Source organism: Caretta caretta, chromosome 3, assembly GCF_965140235.1.
Source record: "Caretta caretta isolate rCarCar2 chromosome 3, rCarCar1.hap1, whole genome shotgun sequence".
NCBI lineage: Eukaryota > Metazoa > Chordata > Testudines > Cheloniidae > Caretta > Caretta caretta.
In genome coordinates this window covers 199,845,291-199,866,916 of record NC_134208.1, presented here as the reverse complement: position 1 = coordinate 199,866,916, position 21,626 = coordinate 199,845,291, and the positions used below count along the sequence as shown (strand labels likewise).

Sequence of the window (21,626 nt, the reverse complement as noted above, 5' to 3'; positions counted from 1 at the left end):
CCATCTTTGTGAAAATCCACCCAAATATGAGTATCTGAAACATCTTCATTTCACATGTTCTGTGGAGACTTGTTTGAGTTTGGTGGGAAGGTAGTGGACTGAGATGAGGGGATGGAGTTGGAGGATATTGGAATGAAGGGGAAGACTGGGACTAAGAAGAGGTTACAGGCTGGGTTGGGAAGGGGAGGTCTAAAACTGGGACATGGATATATTGGAGGGGCAGGAGCAGAAGATTTCAGGCTTGGGTGGGACAGGAGCAGAAGAGTCTGTACACAGTACAGTATACTCCTCTCAGAACATGGAACAGAACCCAGGAGCCCTGAGTCTCACCATTCCTCTACTGTTAGCAAATAGCTGTGAACCCCCGGGCAAAATGTGTGTTTTACTTTCAGTGAAATGTTCCATTTTATCATTCAAAAACTCCCACTTTACGTAACTTAAAAGAAATGCAGGAAATACAAGGTCTCCCCCAAAATTTGTCTACAAATGAATACCTGGCACAGAATTTCTGATAGAGTCCTGAAACCACCGAGCATCATTTCATGATCATTTCTCCAATATCTCTTGACTATCTTATGTACACTAGATGGCCTGTAACAATTTTACAGAATCCATGAGTAAATTACTGCATACCCTTCATTCTGCCTCATTTTCTCCTGTTCACTGAGCAAATCGAACCAGGAAATGCCAGGCTCACTCTAATTAATGGTCCGTCTAGTTAAGTATTCTGCCTCCACAATGGCCTATGCCAGAGGATTCAGAAAATAGTGAAAAATTCCCTAATGCCTCTGGCCATTTATGCAGTATTACAGCATTCTTAGTTGAAGAGGAGGAAACCTTTCCCTGAGCCTATATGTCAGTTAAAACTTAAAACTTGAGGACCCACAGCATTTGCAATTTTTATCCTAGATAGAGTAACTGCAAATGTTCTATTGTAGTTCATATAATACAATTGCTAATAGAATACAAGTGTCTAATCCCTGTACGAACCTTTCACAGCTATAACTATATTCCTCACTAATACCATGCAGCGGTGAGTTCTATAGGTTAGTTTGCAGTGGTTTGTTGTTTTTTTTTAAAGTCATTTTATCCCTTTTAAACTTACATTGCCTTTTAATCTCAAATATACCCTTCTTCATTCATATGGGACATGGGAAGCAGAAGTTCCCATGACATTCACTTTATAGTTTGGATTATATATATATTCTTTATACCTTCTCTTCATGGCTTCTCATTATACCACTGGAGATACCTCAGGAAACTCAACAGCTGCCTTAGCAGTTTTAGCCTGTCGATGAGCCTGCACTTGGCTCAGGATCCTTGGACTTTGTCTGATCTTTAATAATAGCTTATACTATGCGTACTTGCCTATAAGGCACTGACAGAGCTTCTCGGCTAAGATTAGTCTGAGAAAGCCATGCTAGCCCCTTCCAGCTGTGACCTTGGACCTTTTTTTCTTATTGAGAATACCACAAGCATATTTTTACACTTAAATTTGATAGGTAAAAAAATAGAACTATTAAGTGTACAGATTTAAGACTGCAAGCAAACAAAAGCAGTTTCCATACTGATGAAGAATAAAATGTAGTGATGTAACTTGCTAATTAAAGCATTTAAAAAGTCATATTTTTTCTATTTGGTATGTGATAATTCATTAACAATAAAGTAGTATTCCTTTTTATATGCTTTTATGGGACTCTGTCTAATTTTAAAATATATTCTTAAGAAGCTACGGTCCTCAGGCATGTTACAAAACAATACCTGAGATTATTAAAACAGAAAGGATATTTTTAAAATGCAAATGACTTTCGCTGTTTATGGTTTAACTTTGTATCACAATTTCTCTCTCTGCTTGGAAACTGAAAATGGGACAAGTAGTTTGTAGTCAGAATTGAGTTCTCATGTACTAGATCAATGCTGGCACAGTTGGATTGCAAAACCTGCAGGGGAATATGTTTTTGTGTTTTAAAGGTTTATTTTAAAAATTGGCGATGAATCCCTGGAAACATTTACATTTGTCTTGGATTTTGTAAAAACTTAGGACCAGATTTTCAAAAATGCTCAGCACCCACAATTGGCACCAGACTTTCAAAAGAGCTCGCTCAGCTCCTGACAGCTGAGCTTCCAGGGCTAAATGGGAGCTGAGCTCTTTTGAAAATCTGGCCTTTCATGTTTTGTAAAACGAAATATGGCTGTCAGCGTCTCCTGTCAAATCTGAGGCCTTAATGCTGCAAGCTGCTCTGTGTGGGCAGGCCCCAGCACCCACTCACAGCGGCTTGCAGGACTGGAGCTATGATGAACTACATTAGTTTCTAATTATTATGGAACTTCCCTTTATTGCTCCCTAAGATTTTCTTCTTGTCTTTTATTATAAACTGCAAGAACTTCTCTTAGGTCAACTTCTCTTGATCCAGCAGAACACTTAAGGACATGCTTGATTTTAAGCTTCTGAGTATTCTCATTAAATGCAATGAGACTACCCACGTGTGATGTGTTTAAAATGCTGAAGTGCCTGGCTGGAATAGGGCCTTGCATCATAGCCATTTTCTCAGCAGCAGATGATGAGTCAGGTTGGAATCTGCCACCCGTACTCAAGCTGAAGCAGAACAAACCCTGAACGTAATCATCCTGATTTCAATGGCACCACCTGCAAAGTAAGGTACTCCTCACCCTATATGTGGCAGAATTGCGTCCATAGAAAATAATGGACTGTTGATTCTAACAAGCAAGGGAACTTGAGTAATAGGCTTACAGAGTAAGACTTTCAAAAGCACTCAGCACTGGCATAATGGTGCTCCTGTTGAAGTCAGTGGAAGATTTTCTGTTGACGTCAGTGGGAACAGAGCAGTGGTGGAGTGAGGTTTTGTGACTGGCAGGGGGTGGGGTGATGGGTCATTGGTGGTGAGCTGGAGAGCCAACCTGTCCTGCACTCGCTTGGCAGAGGCAGCTCCCATCCGGCAGGGCTAAGCCCAGCTCCCTCCTCCAGTCATTGCAACCTGACACCACTTAGGTTTGGGCACTGTGCGACCTCATGCACCGTGCTGCAATGCCCAGAGTGGGAAGCTGGGCCTAGCTCCATGGGCCAGGAGCCACCAGTACAGTGTGAGCATGGGGCGGGCTCACTCTCCATGCCTCAAAAGGTGCCACGCATACACCTAATGGCTGCTAGGAGTGCGGTCACCCCTGCTTCCCCCCATTCGTTCCACCACTGGGACAGGGACAGGAGTGGCAGAAGCTCCCTAAAAGTGGAGGGCCACTGTCCCCCGGACTGTGGCCCCGCACTACTCCTTGCCCCCATGTCTTCCCTTCCCCAGAGGCCCTGGCCCCGCACCGCCCCTTCTCCCCAAACCCCCGCCCTTGTACCGCCCCTTCCCCCAAGGCCCTGCCCCTGCTCCACCTCTTCCCCCGAGGCCTTGTCCCAGCTCTGCCTTTTCCCCGCAAGACCCCACCCCTGCTTGCTCCTCTCCACCCTGTCTCCCCCGTCACTCACCCTTATAGCTGGTAAAAAGTGGGAGGGAATAGCCCTCCCCCTTTTAAAAGTGATGGGGCAATGGCCCCCTACCTCCATACCAGCACCCCTGGACAGAGGCCAGTGCTAATTCCTCACACAATACTGATCTCCCCTTAGTCTCAAATTAAGTATTAGAGAAAGGGCTGGTGAAAGAGATCCACAGACTAGCACGGAAATAAATCTCACAGTTATTCTTATGAAGCCAGATTCTGAACTCCTTTGCACACACTTGTGTGCAATTATTCCCTCAAGCAGTGGTACTGAAGTCAAGGATATAGGAATTATTCAGTGTGAGCAAGGGGTTCACAATGTGGTGCTTAGTAAACCTCATTTTTACAATAGGCAAATAATACATAGTTCCATGGCACGGCAAGGTGCCTTCTTCATTCTAGAGATAGCAGAGCTTTAGATTCCCTGGCAGTTCTGGAAGAAGCTTGCTGCTGTTGTATTACTCCGATTGGTAGTGTGTAATCAGTCTGAGGGACACAAAAGAGAGACTTGCCTTTCCTAAATGCATTTAGATCCTTGGCATTTCAGCAATACCTAATATGTTACAGATGTACTGCAATATGTGCTGGCTGGCTTTCAGCTGCGGGACTGACATGCTTTGTGATTCATCACCTGTGTTTGGTAATAAATATGCACAGCAAGAGCTTGTCCCTCTGTCTCTGTTTTCATGCAAGGTGCTTTTAGTGTACATGATACAGAATTATCAATATTTGTGTGCAAGTTTCTGTACATACCTGGCCAATAAAAAATAACAGAATTTTGTACAATTCCTCCTCTTCTCTGTCCTTTATTTGAAATTACCATTGCTTTTTCTCTGAATTTATTAAGCAATTCACAGTTAAAATTAGACTGACTCTAGTCCTTAAAGGCTTATTTAGCAGGAGTATTAGTCTAAATCATTTGGTTTATAGCTGGTGTTAGTGTAGGTCTTTGCTTCTCCCCAATCCATAACAAAGTTGTTTTTATACAGAACCGTTATCTTAGAGCTCATTTCCTTTAGGCACTCTGGTTTTATAGTGTTCTATTTGTGATTTAGTGCACATGGAGGTACATATGTGTTACTTCTATAGTGGAACCAGAGAAGGAAAGAAAATCAGTCCATCTGTAACTGTTTAGGGGAGAAGAACAGCTATTGTTTTCCAAAAATTTTTGCAGCCTATTAAAGTTTTCTTTTTACTATCTAGTTGTTACTAGAGGAAGGCATGGGACTAGAGCTCTGTATCCCAGGAACATAGATTGAAAAGACAGTCTGACACTGGTATGTAGAAGTTGGATTGGATAACTAATTATCTAAAAAAGTCCCCATGAAAAAACAGCTGGAGAAGATTAAAGCAGGTGGATTTGTGTCTTGCATAGCCCACAGTATGCCGAGGAAAAGTACAAAGAGCGGGATTATCCTCTTTGGAACAGGTTCAGGAAAAATAACCCTCTTTCAGTGAACATACACCTGAGATATAAACATTAAAGGCTACAGGTTGCTTGTTCCTGGTTTCAATATGTTGAGTAAGAATTTCCAAGGTTAAAAACCTTCATGTGGCATTCAAAGGTAAAATGTCGTGCAGAAGTTGGACACATCTAAATTATTTGCTGGTTAAAAGCTTTCAGAAGTGAAAAACAAATGTATTTGGAAGAATAAATGAAACTTTGCTTGAGAGGGATGATAATTTTGCAGTCAGGGAAAGATAATTTGCTTTTGTAAATCAGCCTAGTTCCATTGAAGTCAATGATTTACACCAGCTAAGAATCTGGTCCTCAGGCTGTTAGACTATTGAATTCAACACTAACATTGCAGGACTCCAATAAAAGCAGGTTTATACCCAGAGAGCTCAACTGTGAGCTGCCTTATGTGCTCACTCAAGACAGTGAGAGGGCATTGGGCACCGCCTGTCCCTTTGCACTGATTACCCATATTCCAGGTCACAATGCAGGTGGGATGGCAGCCTCCACAGAACCACTGCTCCCCTCCCACATGTGATGGGGAATAAATGGGCAGGGCAAAGAGTAGGCTTCACCTCCTCAATTCAGCCAGCCGGCAAAGTAAGCCTGGGGAAGTAATTGGAGTCAGGTATGTGTGAGGAAAATAGGCTCTTCAAATGAAAGCCTGCACTTTACCCAAAGCTACCCTTAAATCTAGTTTTGAAGAGACGCATAAAACTAAAAACAAAAGGACAGTTGAAATATAATTACAAACTTGAGGTTTTTCTGCTGCACCTACCACTGTAGCGTGCAAGATAAATAACTGATTATATATGGTAGTAGTGGACCAGTACTACAACATATGACAATGTGTATGAGGCGGGTAGGTGGTCTTTAACCAAGAAACTTAACATCAGAAAGGAAAGTGTGGAGGCTTGGTAAAGAAATGGTCACCCACCCGCCCATCCTCTTCCAGTATTCTCTCCCTCAGAGATCACCTCACTCTTCAGAATTCATGCATTTTCAGATCTTTTCCTAGGCTTTTTCCACGCCCAGCAAAATGGTGTTAACATTCTGAGTCTAATGTTCTGGGATGTCACACTGTCTGGTATCATTGTTTTAAAAGGCATTCCTACATCAGCATTTGAATGTCCTGAATTGAGCCCTGTGGGCATGCTCCAAAGGGGAACTCTCCCTCCACACTTACAAATTGTCTAAGGATGTAGATTTGAGGGGTTGGATAATCAGTTCTGAGGCGCTTGTCTGAGGCTATTCTACCACCTTACGTCAGTATAGCCACATCACTCAGGGGTGGGATTTTCCCCTTAATAGGGAACGAATATTACCTGCACCTTGTAAATTGTTACATATTTTTTATTTGTCAGCTCTATGCAATGATCAGATGGTTTGATAAATTTTGAAAAGCCTGGAATTTTGAATGGCTGAGAATCTCTTTCCAGCATTGTGGTAAATAGCTGACTAGAAAGGAGAAGTATTAAACTACATCCACCAACAACATCTGCATCTATGAAAACTGTCCCTAATTGAAAAGTCAGTAGTTTCAAATGCGGTAGACTGAGAGCTTAGGAATTAGATTGGGTAGTGTTAAAATACTACAGTTATTTTTAATCTTTAAGACCCAGTTCTTTCTATACTTTAAGAGGTGCTAATAACCTGTTTAATATTCAAAAGAAGAGAGAACTTTAATTTTGTAGATTTCAGTCAAGCTATTCTGTGGTCCCCCACCCCATCCCTTCAATATTTCCTCCTGGTTCTTTTGAGAGCTACTATACCAAAAATATTTTTGGAAATACCACAGACTATTGTTTTTATTAGAGACTGGAAAGCTTTGTAGTAGGATGCTTTTGTGTTTCATTTGTTTTCCTTGCTCTGGCACAGCTGTTTTTGTTTTAGCAGCATTGGCGCGATGGTTAAACTATTTGTGGCCTCTACTAACCCAGCGGATTTCTTACACAGAAAGTTTTAAACTGAATGGCAGAAACTGTAACTAGCGAGTTGTCTGCGTGGGCAGTTTTGTGCATGAAGTTACAAATGCAGTGGTTTTATGGGATCTTTTAATTTGTTCAACAAAACACTGATCACTGTAGAGCAAGTCCCAGTTTCCCTATAAATTTCCCAGCCAGAAGCTTGTCAGGAGAGCGTCTTGACTAGATGAGATACAAAAGGGATGAAGTAATAGATCTTAGTTAAACCTAGAATTTATTAAGCAGTAGGAAATTATTAGAGGAACAGGGCTTGCATAGGTGTAGTGATCCCCACATTAACCAAAAGAATAGAATGAAAGATAACAGGTGCTGAGGGGCAGTGTAGTCTGACTATGCAATCTGCTCAGTACCTAGCTAGTAATAGGGGTTAGCACAATAATCACAGCTGGACCAGAGAGGAGAATGGGGAACCAAGGAGCAGCAATCCAGTAAGTGGATGGAGCCATCAGAAAGAAGTACATAAAAATAGGTATTAAGAGTAAAAACTGTAAATATTCATGTAGAGTACCAATACTGTACCCTTCACAAACAAAAGAGAGAAGTTGAAATACTTTGTATTGGGAGACATGATAAGAATTTCTGAAGCTTCAGTGACATAAGAATAATCTATGGGTTATTGTATTTACTGGGGGGAAATACAAAACAGGTTCACTTGCAACAATGGAGCAATGGTACTAACCACAAGAAATTCCTAGACTATCTGAATAAAAATTCTGGATGGGCCAGAACTGGATTTACTGTAGAATCTATGCTATATAGAAACAAAAAAGAAGTAATGAAGCATGTGATTCGGTCCTCTTACTGGAAACATGTTGTTCAATCAGGCTGTAAAAGATATGGGAAACAACAAAATCTGCTAGAAATCTGCTTCCTTGTGATGTAGAAAGAAGGACTGAACGGTTTTTAAACATAAGTGATTTTTCACTGCTTTTTTTTTTAACATTATAAATATTGATTCTCTACTCCCCTGCTTTTGCTGGAGGACTTGAGCAACTGAGAGGGGAAGAGACTTTTAGAGACAAATGACTTTTAAATAATCTGACTATCAGATTATACTTATCTAGGTTCTATATTATTAAATTTCATCAACATCGAATGATCAAATGATAATAGGGCCACATAGGGAATAGGTGAAAGAGCGATTGAGTTTGTTCATTCTAACTCCTGGCAAGGGCTTAAGACAAACTCTTTTTCTGAAACATTCAGCAATACGACCCTTTAAGTGATGGCTGAGGAAATTCACTCGTTCTCCAGTCCTCCAATGAGTCTCCCAGCTTGAAGAGGGAAGATTAGGCTTAATATTCCTGCTTTTTTCTAAAATAAAAAACAAGCAGGAAAGAATACCTTGGAAAATAAAAATGCTTTACATCTTTTTTTATGCATCATTAAAACCAAAAAGGGTAGAAACCCATTTTTTTATTTTGCAGATCACTTTTAACTTACCACACTCTTCATCAGTCTACGGCTCTTTTCCTAACTGCCTCATTTGGCCCAATGACACAAAAAGATACAATTTGACATGGCCTCAGCAGGGGACCATGCCAGGAGATAGTACTGTGATGGTACCTTTCAAGAAAAGAGGATTTTATTTTCTTTTTAAAGAGGAGGTTAGATACAGCCTGAAGGGGGAAAGCTAGGAAATGAAAATCCATAGAATCCGAATGGAGACTGCTAAAGAATTACCTGATTAGAGTCACAAAGTCTGCATTCCTGAGAACAAAAACAAGGGAAAAGTAGGGCAACAGTTGAATGGCAAGAGCCCAACTGTGGAAATTCTACTTACATTGGTGAGCATTTGCTCATGCACTTAGTCCCAGCAAAGTCCGTGGAATTGGTCATGTGAGTAAATGACCTGGAGTGGCACATAAACTTTGTTCAGGCCTTCTGGACGTGATGAATTGCACCTTCCTGTAAATGGGATACCACAGTTCAGCCCCAGGTTTGTAAAAATTAATTCAGGCCAAAAAAAAAGAAATCCTCTTAATAATGCAAATTCAGTCGAAGTGACATTACTAAAAAGAAATACAAAATTGTGATTCTGAGGAAATTTGAAGCACAAATAGCTGAAGCTGTTGACCCAAACACATTACACATATTTGAAGTACATCAGAATTAAGAAGCTAGGGTTAACTAGATCTAAAGGAGGAAATAACAAGGAAGCTAAGTGGGATTTTTTTTGCGTCAGTCTTCACCCCACCAGGAAGACAGGAATGGGAGGAAAATGTCTATTTGTGGTTATCCTTCACAGGTAATAAAGATGAAGTACTGTTGGAGATAAAGGTATAAAAATGAAAAAGCTGGTTAGATGGCAATAAATCTCCAGGACCAGCTGGTACTCATCAGAGTTCTAAGGGATCTGAAGGGTAGAACATCTAGGCTACTATTAAAGCAAAGGACTGGAGGATGGCCAATTATGGTGCCAACTTTTAATAAAAATAGAAAGGGCAAATCCAGGAATCCTGGGATTTCTTGCTGAGAAAACTGTGAAATATAGAATTTAGGGAAGTATAAATTGATGGGGAGAAATTAGTGTGGCAAAGGTATTCTTTGAATGCACCCACAAAATAATCAAGAAAGAAACTCATGGAGAGACAAGGTGGGTAAGGTAATTTTTTTTATTTTTTTTTTACCTCATCCACCTTGTCTTTCTAATATCCTGGGACCGACATGGCTAAAACAACACTGCATACAACAAAGGAACTCATGGACATAACTTGGTTACACATTCCAGAATGGGTTAGTCTCTAAGGTGCCACAAGTACTCCTGTTCTTTTTGCGGATACAGACTAACACGGCTGCTACTCTGATTCCAGAAGCTGTTACTGAAAGTCCTTTATGCAGTGCTATTGAGGAAACATGGCTTGCGAGATGAGGCCCTGTCATGCCTATAGGCTGTTTAAGATATAGGAGGTAAAACATGGGCAATTCTTACAGTGGAAAAGGAATAAGGGCTAGACTGTGGCATTAAGCCACTGGTCTCTGAGTGTGATACAGAGATGCACTGCACCATGGGACGCATCAGAAGGATTTTACCTTAACACACATCTACACCATTCATTTGATGGTACAGACTGCTCCTCCCAGTGAGCTCCATGGCCTTGTCTCCTCTCTGCCTCCTTTAGGGTGGATCATGCACCTGGGACAAAATGGAAGGAGCAATCTCTGTGCTCCCAGTGACTGCAGTGCTCCCTGGCCCTTGCACAACTCGCCCTTCTTCTCTCCCTCTGTGCAAGAGCTCAGGACAATCTGATCCTTACACTGGAGTGCCTCATGGACCAGTACTACTATATGTGTTGTTCACTCAACTTCCCAATCAAGAATAGCGAGAGTTGTGAGAAGTCCCAGAGCTTCTGACAATGGCAGGTGAAAATCAGAATAGTCAAGTAGAAAGCAGTGCATGGGATGAAATAAACCGCTCCCATACACTGGGAGTTTACCTTTCCAGAAATCATCGAGGCAACACGTGATGGGGTATGGAGGGTCAAGTGCTCCCCCAGATTGGCCTGCTGGGGGCAGGGAAGGAGAGGAGCTCTGTCCTCTCTCTCTGCACCTTCCTGGCAGCTGGGCGGGGAACAGAACAGTTGGACAGAACCCCTTCTGCCTGAGAGAGCCTGGCTGGGAGGCAATGGCAGGCTCGGCGGCCGGGGACAGGAGCCCAGCATGTCGTGGAGGGAAGGAGGCTCCAGCTCACTCGGCCCCTGTCCCCAACAACAGGGCCCAGGAGGGCGGGGGCAACCTACTGCCATCCCAGCTGCGGGGGACAGGGGCCGAACGAGTCAGCAACATGCCAGGGGGCATGACTGCTATTTAGGGAATAAAGCACATGGATACTTTTACAATGGTATTTTACATCTTGGAACATGGTATTAGGCCATCTCCTCGATTACTGGAATCACCAGAAGGAAAGTAGCAACCAGAAAAATCAGAGGTATTAGAAGAAGATACGTAAAGGAGAATGTAAAAAGACAAGGATTATTTAATTTGGAAAGAATAAAAATGAGACAGAGAGCATATGGTGGAGGTCTGTAAAACAATGAGCAGCATAGTATAGTGAAGGGTGAGTTAAACACTCCTATTTACCCCTTTCCCATAACACAAAAACAAATGGACACTCTCAGTTGAAAGGCAACAAATTTAGAACAGATACTCAGAAATATTTTCTAATTCAGCATAAAATTATTTCATAATAATCAATGCTACAGGACATGACTGGGACAAATACAGAGTTCAGAAGGAATCAAAGGATCAGACAATTATATTAATTGGAAGAGCATCTGTTACACTATCTAGCACTAAAAAAATTACAGGGTCTATCAGTTCTCTTGCTTCAGGGTGTAAACTGATCACCAGCTGCGGATTCTACTTTCCAAATTGATGTGGGTAATATACATAATTTTATTACTTGTATAGCTATTCTAGAACTGGATGGAACTGCTTATATACATCCTTAGTGTAACTACACATGCATTACATGTTGTACGTGTTTGATCTATTCACAAGCTTGACAGCGGGGAAAAGAATAATTTATTTAAAAATACATTCAACTTAGTCAGTCTTCCATCAAAACCATAGGAGAAGAAAATCATTTTTAATAGACTATAATATGTGAGATTAAATCAAAGCAACAGTGTAATATTTCAAATGTCTGAATGAATTTCAAGACACTTGTCTGACCTGTATTGCTGTTTTCTGTTCAACACATTGATACAAGTGAAAGCACTTTCCAAAGCAACTGAAAACATTATATGAATGCAATTTCTTGTCATGCAGACATCCCTGGATGTCACTTAGTAAGAAAGTTAATACATCTGAAATATTGTTAAAGTATCTTTAATCATTTCACATTATCTCCAATGATCAAAAGTCATCCTTGAACTCTGACAATATCTGATAGGCCAAACTCTTGACTTAGTTTATGTAACTGTCTTGGGCAGCCAACCGCTGGTCCTGTCACTCTCTTCTCCCGCAGTAGCTTTTGCTGTAGTTTGTGTTGCTTTCCCCTGTGACTTGGGGGCGGGGGAATGCTGTTGAGCTCATCTGGCCTCCCAGCCTGCCCCTTCCAAACTAGTGATGAGTTCCCTGCAGTGCTTCCATAGGGTTGAGAGAAAGGAGGAAGCCTGCCATGGAACTGGGTCTTTCTCTTTTGTGCCTCCCTGGAGCAATCTGCAGAAGCAGAGGGAAGCAGATGGCCCTGACCTTGCCACAGGACATTGTTGAGCCCAAGAAGTTAATAAGATCGATCCAAAAAGGTATTAGATATTTATATGGATATCAGCAATATGCAGAGTTATCAGAATTACTAGCAGCAAAACGTAGAAGGAATATTAAAGCTTGTGTATAAGGGCTTACACCAATCTCTATTAGAGACCAGGCTGATACCTTATGTGGAGGGCAGATTACCCCATATCTGCCTACTGCAGGGTTCTTACAACTTCCTCCAACGCAGTGGTTCCCAACCTTTTCTCTGCCACAGCACACCTCGAGCTCCAGGAGCTTCCCCCCGCTCCCCTGCCCAGGCCAGCAGCTGCAGGAGGGAAGGAGAGGGGCAAAGGAGCCACCCCATCGCTCACACAGGAGCAGAGTGAGGAAAAGAAGGTGATTGAGCTCTGATTGGTTGCTCTGTCCCAGAGGAGGCGGGGCCGTGAGGCAGACGACTAATCAGAAGGCAGATTCCCCCCCCTTTGTTCTCACATAGAATCATAGAACAGGAAGGGACCTCAAGAGGTCATCTAGTCCAGTCTCCTGCACTCAAGGCAGAACTGAGTATTATCCTAGATCATCCCTGACAGGTATTTGTCCAACTGCTCTTAAAAATGCCCAATGATGGAGATTCCATAACCTCCCTGGGCAATTTATTCCAGTGCTTAACCACTCTGACAGGAAGTTTTTCCTAATGTTCAACCTAAACCACCCTTGCTGCAATTTGAGCCCATGGCTTCTTGTCCTATCCTCAGAGGTAAAGAAAAGCAATTTTTCTCCCTCCTTCTTGTAACAAACTTTTATGTACTTGACAACTGTTGTCATGTCCCCTCTCAGTCTTCTCTTCTCCAGACTAAACAAACCCAATTTTTTCAATCTTCCCTCATAGGTCATGTTTTCTAGACCTTTAATCATTTTTGTTGCTCTTCTCTGGACTTTTTTCTCCAATTTGTCCACATGTCATTTTTTTTTTAAAAAATCCACAGCACCCCTCTTCGGGCCTGATGGCACAATGGTCCTGTACACTCTCAGAGATGGGGCTCTGATCCAGTCTGGCAGTTCCTGTGTTCTTATGAACTATTAACCACTGCCCCAGGTTTTATGTAATACTTTCATGTTAAACTCTTGTAGGTAGTTTGATAGTACCCACCAGCAGCCCCCTGCAGCTCCCCCTGCCTGTCAGTGTTTGCCACACGCAGGCAGGCCCTGCTTATCAGTGCCCCTCCCCTCCCCCCGCGCCTCCCATCCACCATGATCAGCTGTTTCTCAGCGTGCAGGAGGCTTTGGGAGGGAGGGAGAGGAGCGAGGGCGTGGTGTGCTAGGGGAGGGGAAGAGGCGGGGGGCTTGGAGGAAGGGGTAGGGCGGGGCCTGGGGCAGAGCCGGGGGTCAAGCACCCCCTGGCACATTAGCAAGTCAGTGCCTGTGCACTTAATTGTGAGGTGGGTGAGAGGAAGACCTCAAGATGCATGTGTGGAAAAAATGGTTACTTCTGCATTGTTTTAAAAAAAATGGTGGGCGCAAATTTTTTTTTTAAGTTGAAAAAATGCAAAGCTGACTTTCTATCCTCTCTTTAATTGTTCTTTGTTTGCTTTAGCCAGAAATGTTTCACTAGTTCTAGACTAGCAAGGGAGGGTGATATGGGGTAGGAAGTGGGCAGCCTCTGCCTTTGGACACATCTCTGTCTTCCAGAAAGGACGGTACTCAAATGCAGTAAGATGAATTCTGCTTTCACTCTTCCAAGGCTACTAGTTTCACTTCTGTTCTTGGCCAGCTCATGTGTACGGGCGCAAACCCATGGGAACCTGAACCTTGTCTATGAATTTGCAGTGCAATTCGGACCGAGACATGTGGAATCAGGTTTCCTTGAATATAGGTGATGATAGAATAGGAATAGAAAAATAGGTTGTGATAGAAAAATCTCTGCAACTATTTTGAACGGAATTTGCACATCTTGCGGCAAGAGAAAACAAGGGGAATGGAGATAAAAAAAGGTGTTACCCACTTGTACTCACCCGGCGGTGCTCTGGGTCTTTGGCGTCGGGTCAGGCGGCGCTCTGGGTCTTCAGCGGCACTTCGGCATTGGGTCCTTCACTGGCTCTAGTCTTCGGCCGCACTGAAGGACACGCCCCCCCCCCCAGCCAGCTGGATGGATGTATACACTATCATACCAGACCACCACTGCTGCCAATGCGTAGATATCATCCAACATGTCCTTTTTAACTATATGCACTATAAAGGCAACTGTTCCCTAATCTATGTCCAGCGAGACAGAGAGAGAATACTCCTGTCTGTAGGAGTGTATGTCTGAATACAGTAGGTTTGAGTCTCATTTCATGCCATGGTAGGTCAGGCATAATTCAGCAGAAGTCAGTGGACTTATGCTCTAATAGATGTGTTAGTCGCTAAGGTGCCACAAGTCCTCCTGTTCTTTTTGCGGATACAGACTAACACGGCGGCTACTCTGAAACCATTCCTAGGTTCAGTATGTGCCTCTGTATTTATGTGGCTTGTACAGGTGACTCACTAAATATTTTTCTTATGGATCCAATATCTATATAAAGATCTCATGGAGAGCTAAATGTTTCTGAAACTTACAGGTCCCTGTTTTGCTTTCCTGGAGATCTTGTGCCCTGACTGATTTCATGACTGTCTCATTTTAGGGCTTCAAAGAGTGCGCCAGCTAGGAGAAAACACAAGATACTTCAGGCAGAGACTGCACGAAATGGGTTTCATTGTTTATGGAAATGATGATTCCCCTGTTGTCCCCTTGCTCCTTTATATGCCTGGTAAAATAGGGTAAGTACTGAAATGTGCCTGGCAGGCAAACAAACTACACTAAAATTATATGGAGGGTACGTTTAAAACTATTCAATCTGGCTACTTGCTGTAGATGTTGCAAGGGAGAAATTTCTTCCTTTCAGTGAACTTGCCATAGGTAGCTTTAATCCTGGCCTTCATCCTGGCCTTGATTTTGAGCCAGCTTCTCCATACACTAAATGAGTGTACAGAATTTTTAAAAAATTTAAACTCTTCTTTCTCTTTCTATTGATGTTTTGAAAAATTATAATAATTTAAAAGCTGGTGTCTAATTATTTTGAAGGTATTTCATTGTTCTCTATGTAAGATATGACATGTCTTAGACTGACGTACATTACACCATTTTACAGTATGTGACGATAACTCTTTATTGACTTGTGTAAGTGGAAATTGGCAGTAACCTATTAGCTTATCTACAAAGGCCCAGAGTGTAGGGAGTTGGAATCTTTGCAAAAGTAACTCTCTGGAGGAGCCTTTGCTTCTTAGACCATAAATATGGGTCCTACTCTGGCCCATCAGACCTGGTAACAGTAAAGCCACCAGGATAATTGCTTACTCATTCTGATGTGAACACAGGCCAGCTCTTGCACGGAGAACTTGTATCCTTCTATGGCCAAGCTTCCATCAGCATTTCAGGATCTGTGGGGAACAGTGAACTCCCCTGTCTCCCAGTTACACCAGGATCCTTTTAGTCTGAAGTTTAATTATTTATCAAGCCCTCTTGCAAGGACCACCTGACGGGCAGAAAGCAGGTCTTAGAATTATAAGCTATAGAAAATCCTCAGCCCAGAACACAACCCAAATAGCTGGACTGGGTGCTGGGGGAAAATTGGGGACATCCTTAGTTGCAGAACCATCTTGTTTCCCTCTTGAGGCATTGGAGATCAACTAAGATGTCTCCCCTTGCCATCCTGAAGTTCAGTGTGGACCAGTCAAGGTGCAGAGACTTCTCAGCATTGGGGCCCCATCTCTGGAAGGCCCTCATGAAGTTGTTTGTCAGAGTCCCTCTGTAGCTGTCCCCATGGCTCATGCATGCTTCCTCTTTGGATCAGTTTATTTGTGACCACAGTCTCCTCTACCTGTTTGCACAGATTGGTAGAATGGGTTGTAGTTGAGGCCAATTAGTCCATGCTAAGTGTTATGAATCGATCTATGTCCCTCTGCATTACTTACCTCACAAATATGAACAATTTTCTCCTCAGGACCCCGAGCAGGTAGCTGTTCTCCCCATTTTACAGGTGGGAAAATGACACACAGAGGTTAAATGACCTGCCTATTCAGGGAGTCTTTGGCAGAGCCAGAAATTAGCCCCAGGTCTCCCAAGTCCCAGTCTCGTGCTGCAGCCACAAGACCATCCTTCTACTTTATATTCAGTGCCTTGTTCAATGAAATTTGATCTAAATGGCATTCATTATTTATTTATCACCATCTGTTAATCTAAATAGTTGCCTCATATAGGGTCTGATTCTTGCTGCCTTACACTTTACATAGATATTTGCACCTGTGCACAGTGATTTCAAATTGCTCCTAATCAGAATTCTCTGCTCACTTACATCAGTGATTGTATTTGGCGGTCGCTTTGCAGAGGTGAAAATGACTACACAAGCTGCAAGGAAGGCAGTGGAGAGTTGATGGTACAACTCCCATTGACTTCAGTATGGCTAGGATTTTTTAACCATTGTTTTTCACACTTGAGCGTTTTCTCTTTGTGCTTTATTGGGAATAACTCACTTTTGTTTTCTTCTTTCCCTCCTCCCAGGGCTTTTGCTAGGCGCATGTTAGACAAAAATATTGGGGTGGTTGTGGTTGGATTTCCAGCTACTCCTATCACAGAATCGAGGGCTCGGTTTTGTGTGTCAGCTGCACATACACGGGAGATGTTAGACACGGTAAGCAGAGCAGATGTCCTGGTGAAATTAACGTCAGATGCTAGAGGGGCTGGGAGAAGCTACAAGTCTGTTATGTTGAATCTCAATTGTTCATTTTGCATTTGCTTTTCTTGATCTTTGTCACTTGATCTTTAAAGCCTTTATAATTACATATTTTATTTAAAATATTAAATTATACAACAATTAACTGTACTATAGTCCTCTATTCCTAATAGTGACCAAATAATAATAATAATTAATAATAATAAAGACCTATATGAGGAGCACATCAAGACTAAACTTAACTGCTAGGGCAAAATTGCTAGGGCAGGAAATGCTAAATGATGTGGTGGTAATTGCATATAAGAGTGTCCATGCCCTTATATTCATTCCATATTTATGTGAGTTACATTGCAGCAGCAAAATATAGCACCGTCTTAGGTTTTGTATGATACATGTGGAACTTTCAATCCAATATTTGGAATTGTTTGTATCAAACAAGAGGGCTAAAAGGTGTGATATGACCAGTTTCATCCCTGTATCTTTACTTGCTTCCGGAAGGGCAGTTACAGTAATGTTGAGACTTGCATTATAAACTTCTGTTTCCATTTGTTCATAACTTCCTAAAAAAAGTATTTTTAAGATTGAAATTTTCCATCTTCCTCGCAGTCCAAGGGTGATTTCCCCCACCCCGTGAGGCAGAAGCAAATTTGGATGAAATATGTTCATCCATTTTTGAGTTAGGCAAGGGTGGAACTTTTTTGGTTGCCGACAGATTTTAAGGCTCTTTTTGCATGAGCTTAACTCTCAGAAACTGATGCGTTTTATACACTCAGTGTTTTCAAAGTGGGAAGAGAGCCCTGATCCTGCTTCTGACTCCATGCAGCTGGCCCCTGTGCCCAAGCAGACCTCAGTGAGCACATGGATCCAAACACAGGTGGAGGACTGAGGCCTTAGCCCTATACTCAAGACTAGTTTCCAGGCCAATTTAAACCATTTTAGAAACAAAATTGAAAAATCTGGTTTGTACATGTGCAGTAGGAAATTCCTGCTAATCTTAAAACTACAATAAGGAACAACGGAATACTCAACATGAAGTTAAAGTTGAATGGTAAAATAAATATATATATCAATGCTTAGTTACCAAGGTGTAGGTAGGTAGGCTGTTATTTTGCTGTGTAGTTTGAGAGTTGCCTAAGCTTTTGATTATGCAACTGCAGTAATACACAGTGAAATCACCCTGGAGATTAGGATCTTAATCTCTTTATTTCGCTTAGGTTTTCTTTCTTTAAAACAGTAGCATTAAAAACAGGAAAGTTACAATTTTCAAGCACTGATCTTGCAATTCATCTCACTGCAGTATGCAAATTGGGGCCGCTCCTCGGCAGTCACCTTTTACAAGTTCCAGATTTGCCTTTGCAGCTAGGTATCATTGCCATAGTGTTTGCAACACTATCTAAAGTTCCCTATGCTTTATGTGGGGAATGGGAAACACTCTGGTTTAGTTACCTCAGGTTTAGTTTACCTCAGGTTTAGTTACCTCTGGTTTAGTTACCTCAGGCAGCTGAAAAGGTTTTAACGACAACCACTGCATGACTGTGCTGTATATCCAGTGTAAGATAAAAACACACAGCTCTTGTTCCATTTCTCACCACAACAACCATTGGTTTAAACCACTGGCAGGAATACATACGGGGGAAGACCCATAAAATGGAAAGTTTCCAAGGATGGTAATTTTTCTGAATTACTTTGCAGGTCCTTCTTTATTTAGCTCATTTTATCACAGTCTTAAACCAGGTGGGGGGGACTTTTCTATTCTTGAGCATATGTTACTGTGTAAACAGAAACAGGATTGAAAGGACAGGTGCTATATTTTTAGTTGATACGAACCTATTGGCTGCTCTTCAGCATGGGCTTGAGGCTGCAGGGTTCTGATCTTCTCCAGAGAGATTCTGAATGCCCTTGCTCTCTATTGAATCCAGTCGGAGTTGAGGATGTGCAGCCATTCACATTATAGGATCAGGCCAGCTGTGATATTAATACAAGCAAAAGTGGAAAATGTGCTATCAAACCACATAATACTGTTCAAGATAGTCACAATGATCCTGATAGACATCTGGGCCTTGTCCACCTCTGGAGTTATACAGTGGTGAAACTGGCCTTTGGGATATGTATGCAGATACAGCAATGTTGTCTTATATTATGTATGTGCCTCTTTCATGTAAAAAAAGAGAATTTGTAGTTGGAGTATTTTTCCCCCTGCAAGTCTGAGAAATATACACAATTTACCAACAGTCGGCTAATAAATATTGCCACAACATAGCCTACCGTAGAGCCAAATTCTGTTCTCAGTGATGCTAATGTAAATCTAGTGTAGCTCAATTGTTTTCACTGACATTCACCAGTGTAGCTGACAGAAAAAATCACCCCTTTGACTTTATTCCTTTTTGTTTGATTTTAAACTGTGAAAACCACATATGTTTTTGTGTCACTTGCAGTTCAGATGTAAAGCAGAAGTGAGAACAGCTTTAAATCCTTTTAAGATAACTGATACAGTGTAATGATCTTGCAGGTCCTGAATGCCCTTGATGAATTGGGCGATTTTCTGCAACTGAAGTATTCACGGCATTCCAGGTCATCTCATCCTGAACTATACGATGAAACAGGCTTTGAACTTGAAGATTAAGTTTCCCACCCCTGAAGAGAACATTATGATGTTACAAAAAAGAGGAAAAAGCCTAAGAAATATGAATGCATTTCTTCCTTTCTAAGGGCAATTTTTATTTCTCAATTAATTGAACCGAGGGGAAGCACTGTTGTTGCATTTTACTGTATCCAATTTCCATGTGCAAGAGACTATTGCTACAGATCTACTCCCATGGAATTATATGCTTTTTAAGGTATTTTTTATGCAAGCAGACTGTCCCCCATTAGTCAAGTTGCCACTGTGCAGCCTTGGTGCCTTTTTATGAAGAGGCTTTGGGTAGTTCTTAATTCTGGTTGAAATAATAAATTTGAAACCTGAATGGATTCCAGTGTAGTATGTTAGCTTACATGAATTTCAGCTGTCAGACTGGATGATACCTAATGCATCAATGTGGATTGCCTCCGAGGAAATGGCAGATAAGGATCTTCTTACCTAATTTCCACATTTTGAGTTCTCAAAGGACAGCAGGTGTCAGAAGGACATACTAGCACATGAGAAAACGTTCATACAGAAACCTACTCATATTAAATATTTCTGACAGAAACCTGTGTTCTTGGTCACTTAATGTTGCAGACAAAACCAACCAACCATAAAGTTGTATCGTTCATTGTGAAGAAAGAACATGCAACAAGCTTCCTAGTGGTGTGGACTCGGATGTTGTGTGTGAATTGAATCTTTTAGTTAAAGGTGGAAAGTCTTTTCTGCTGCAGCATTCAATCTGCAGCCTTATGCATTGCCTTATTGCCACTGAAGTTACTCGGCAGGCTTGTTCCCTTTTCATGTAGCAGTAGTAAACAATTTTAATAACCCTTTAACTTTCCTGTAAAAGCATTGATCAAAACACTCAGATACTTGCAGTTCACAAACTGCAGCTGACATTTATGAGCCCATTTCCAAGTTTCTCGAACTACTTATGAGCTTAATAAATGCACTAACTAGTAAATAATGCTGAAGCTGCTCGTTACACAGAATATGAAGTCCGGGGTACCATACACAGCTCTGCCACCTGTTAACTTGAAGGCTCTTTGATTTCTGAATGTACTAAGTTCCCCCAGTTGATTTAAGTATCACTCATTGACATATTGTGTTCTCTCTTTATGCTATTATGATGTATTCAGATGTTTTTATGTAAATGGTGTTTATTTTTCAAATGCTTGATTGAAATAATTGAGCATATGGCCCACAGTCGGAAAGAGAAGTTATGGTCAGAGTTCCATTTCCATTGCATCAAACGAATCTACAAAGATTCTTGAGAAAACATTATCCTCCTCGCTTTACTTGTCTCACATCAGGCTGAGCAGTTTATGAGGAGATTTTTGCAGACCATAGTTGTTGTATGACACCAGTTAAAAGTTGTTCTGTAGCTTTAACAAACTCCAAACCCTTCCACAATATCAGATGTCACTGTAAACACATCAGATCAAGAGATGTTTAGCTTTCTGTTGCACAGATGTACCACACTTTCATGTTCTTGAAAGCTCTGGTGTAAACTTAACCTACAGCTGCAATATTAGATTTAAGAACAGAACAGTTGAATTGTGGCATACCAATTGCAATATATTACTCCCTGCTTGTTAAAGCAGCTTTAAGGATAAAACAAGGCTGATCAGTTATGAGGTCCTGGGTTTTGTTGGGTTTTGTTGTTGTTGTTTTGTTATGCGAGTTAATAAAATCCAGTGGTGCTATAACTTTAAGAATTGATTACAAAACATTCCATCCTATCAAAGGTCAGCTTAGCACATGTATATTGGGGGACAAGGAGAAGTAAATAGTGTCATATTTAGATGATTTAGTTGGGGTTGGTCCTGCTTTGAGCGGGGGGTGGGACTAGATGACCTCCTGAGGTCCCTTCCAACCCTGATATTCTCTGATTCTACGATTCATATGATTGTTCACTCTGACCGATGAACTTGAGAAGCACTAAAGACGTTTGTGCATCAGGGTAAATGCACTGCAGAAATATTAAAAATATTCTTGGGTTGTGGGTTTTTTTTACATTTGACGTGATTTTTTTTCTTTGTTAAGCCACCTATTTGCAAGATACAGCTTCCAGGCAATTTGCATGTAGGGCGAGGGTGTGCTTAACACTACTC

The 21,626-nt window shown here is 41.6% G+C and overlaps 1 protein-coding gene across 1 annotated transcript in view; it reads left to right on the top strand.

Annotated features, from left to right (window-relative positions):
* SPTLC3 (serine palmitoyltransferase long chain base subunit 3) overlaps nt 1–21,190 on the top strand; it is a 127,187-nt gene extending 105,997 nt beyond the window's left edge. The window contains exons 10-12 of the mRNA XM_048846266.2: nt 14,802–14,937; nt 16,718–16,847; nt 19,399–21,190. Of these exons, the coding sequence (XP_048702223.1) occupies nt 14,802–14,937; nt 16,718–16,847; nt 19,399–19,512 (380 nt within the window). The 3' untranslated portion in view covers nt 19,513–21,190. The remainder of the gene's footprint in view (nt 1–14,801; nt 14,938–16,717; nt 16,848–19,398) is intronic.
* The last annotated feature ends 436 nt before the right edge of the window (nt 21,191–21,626 follow it).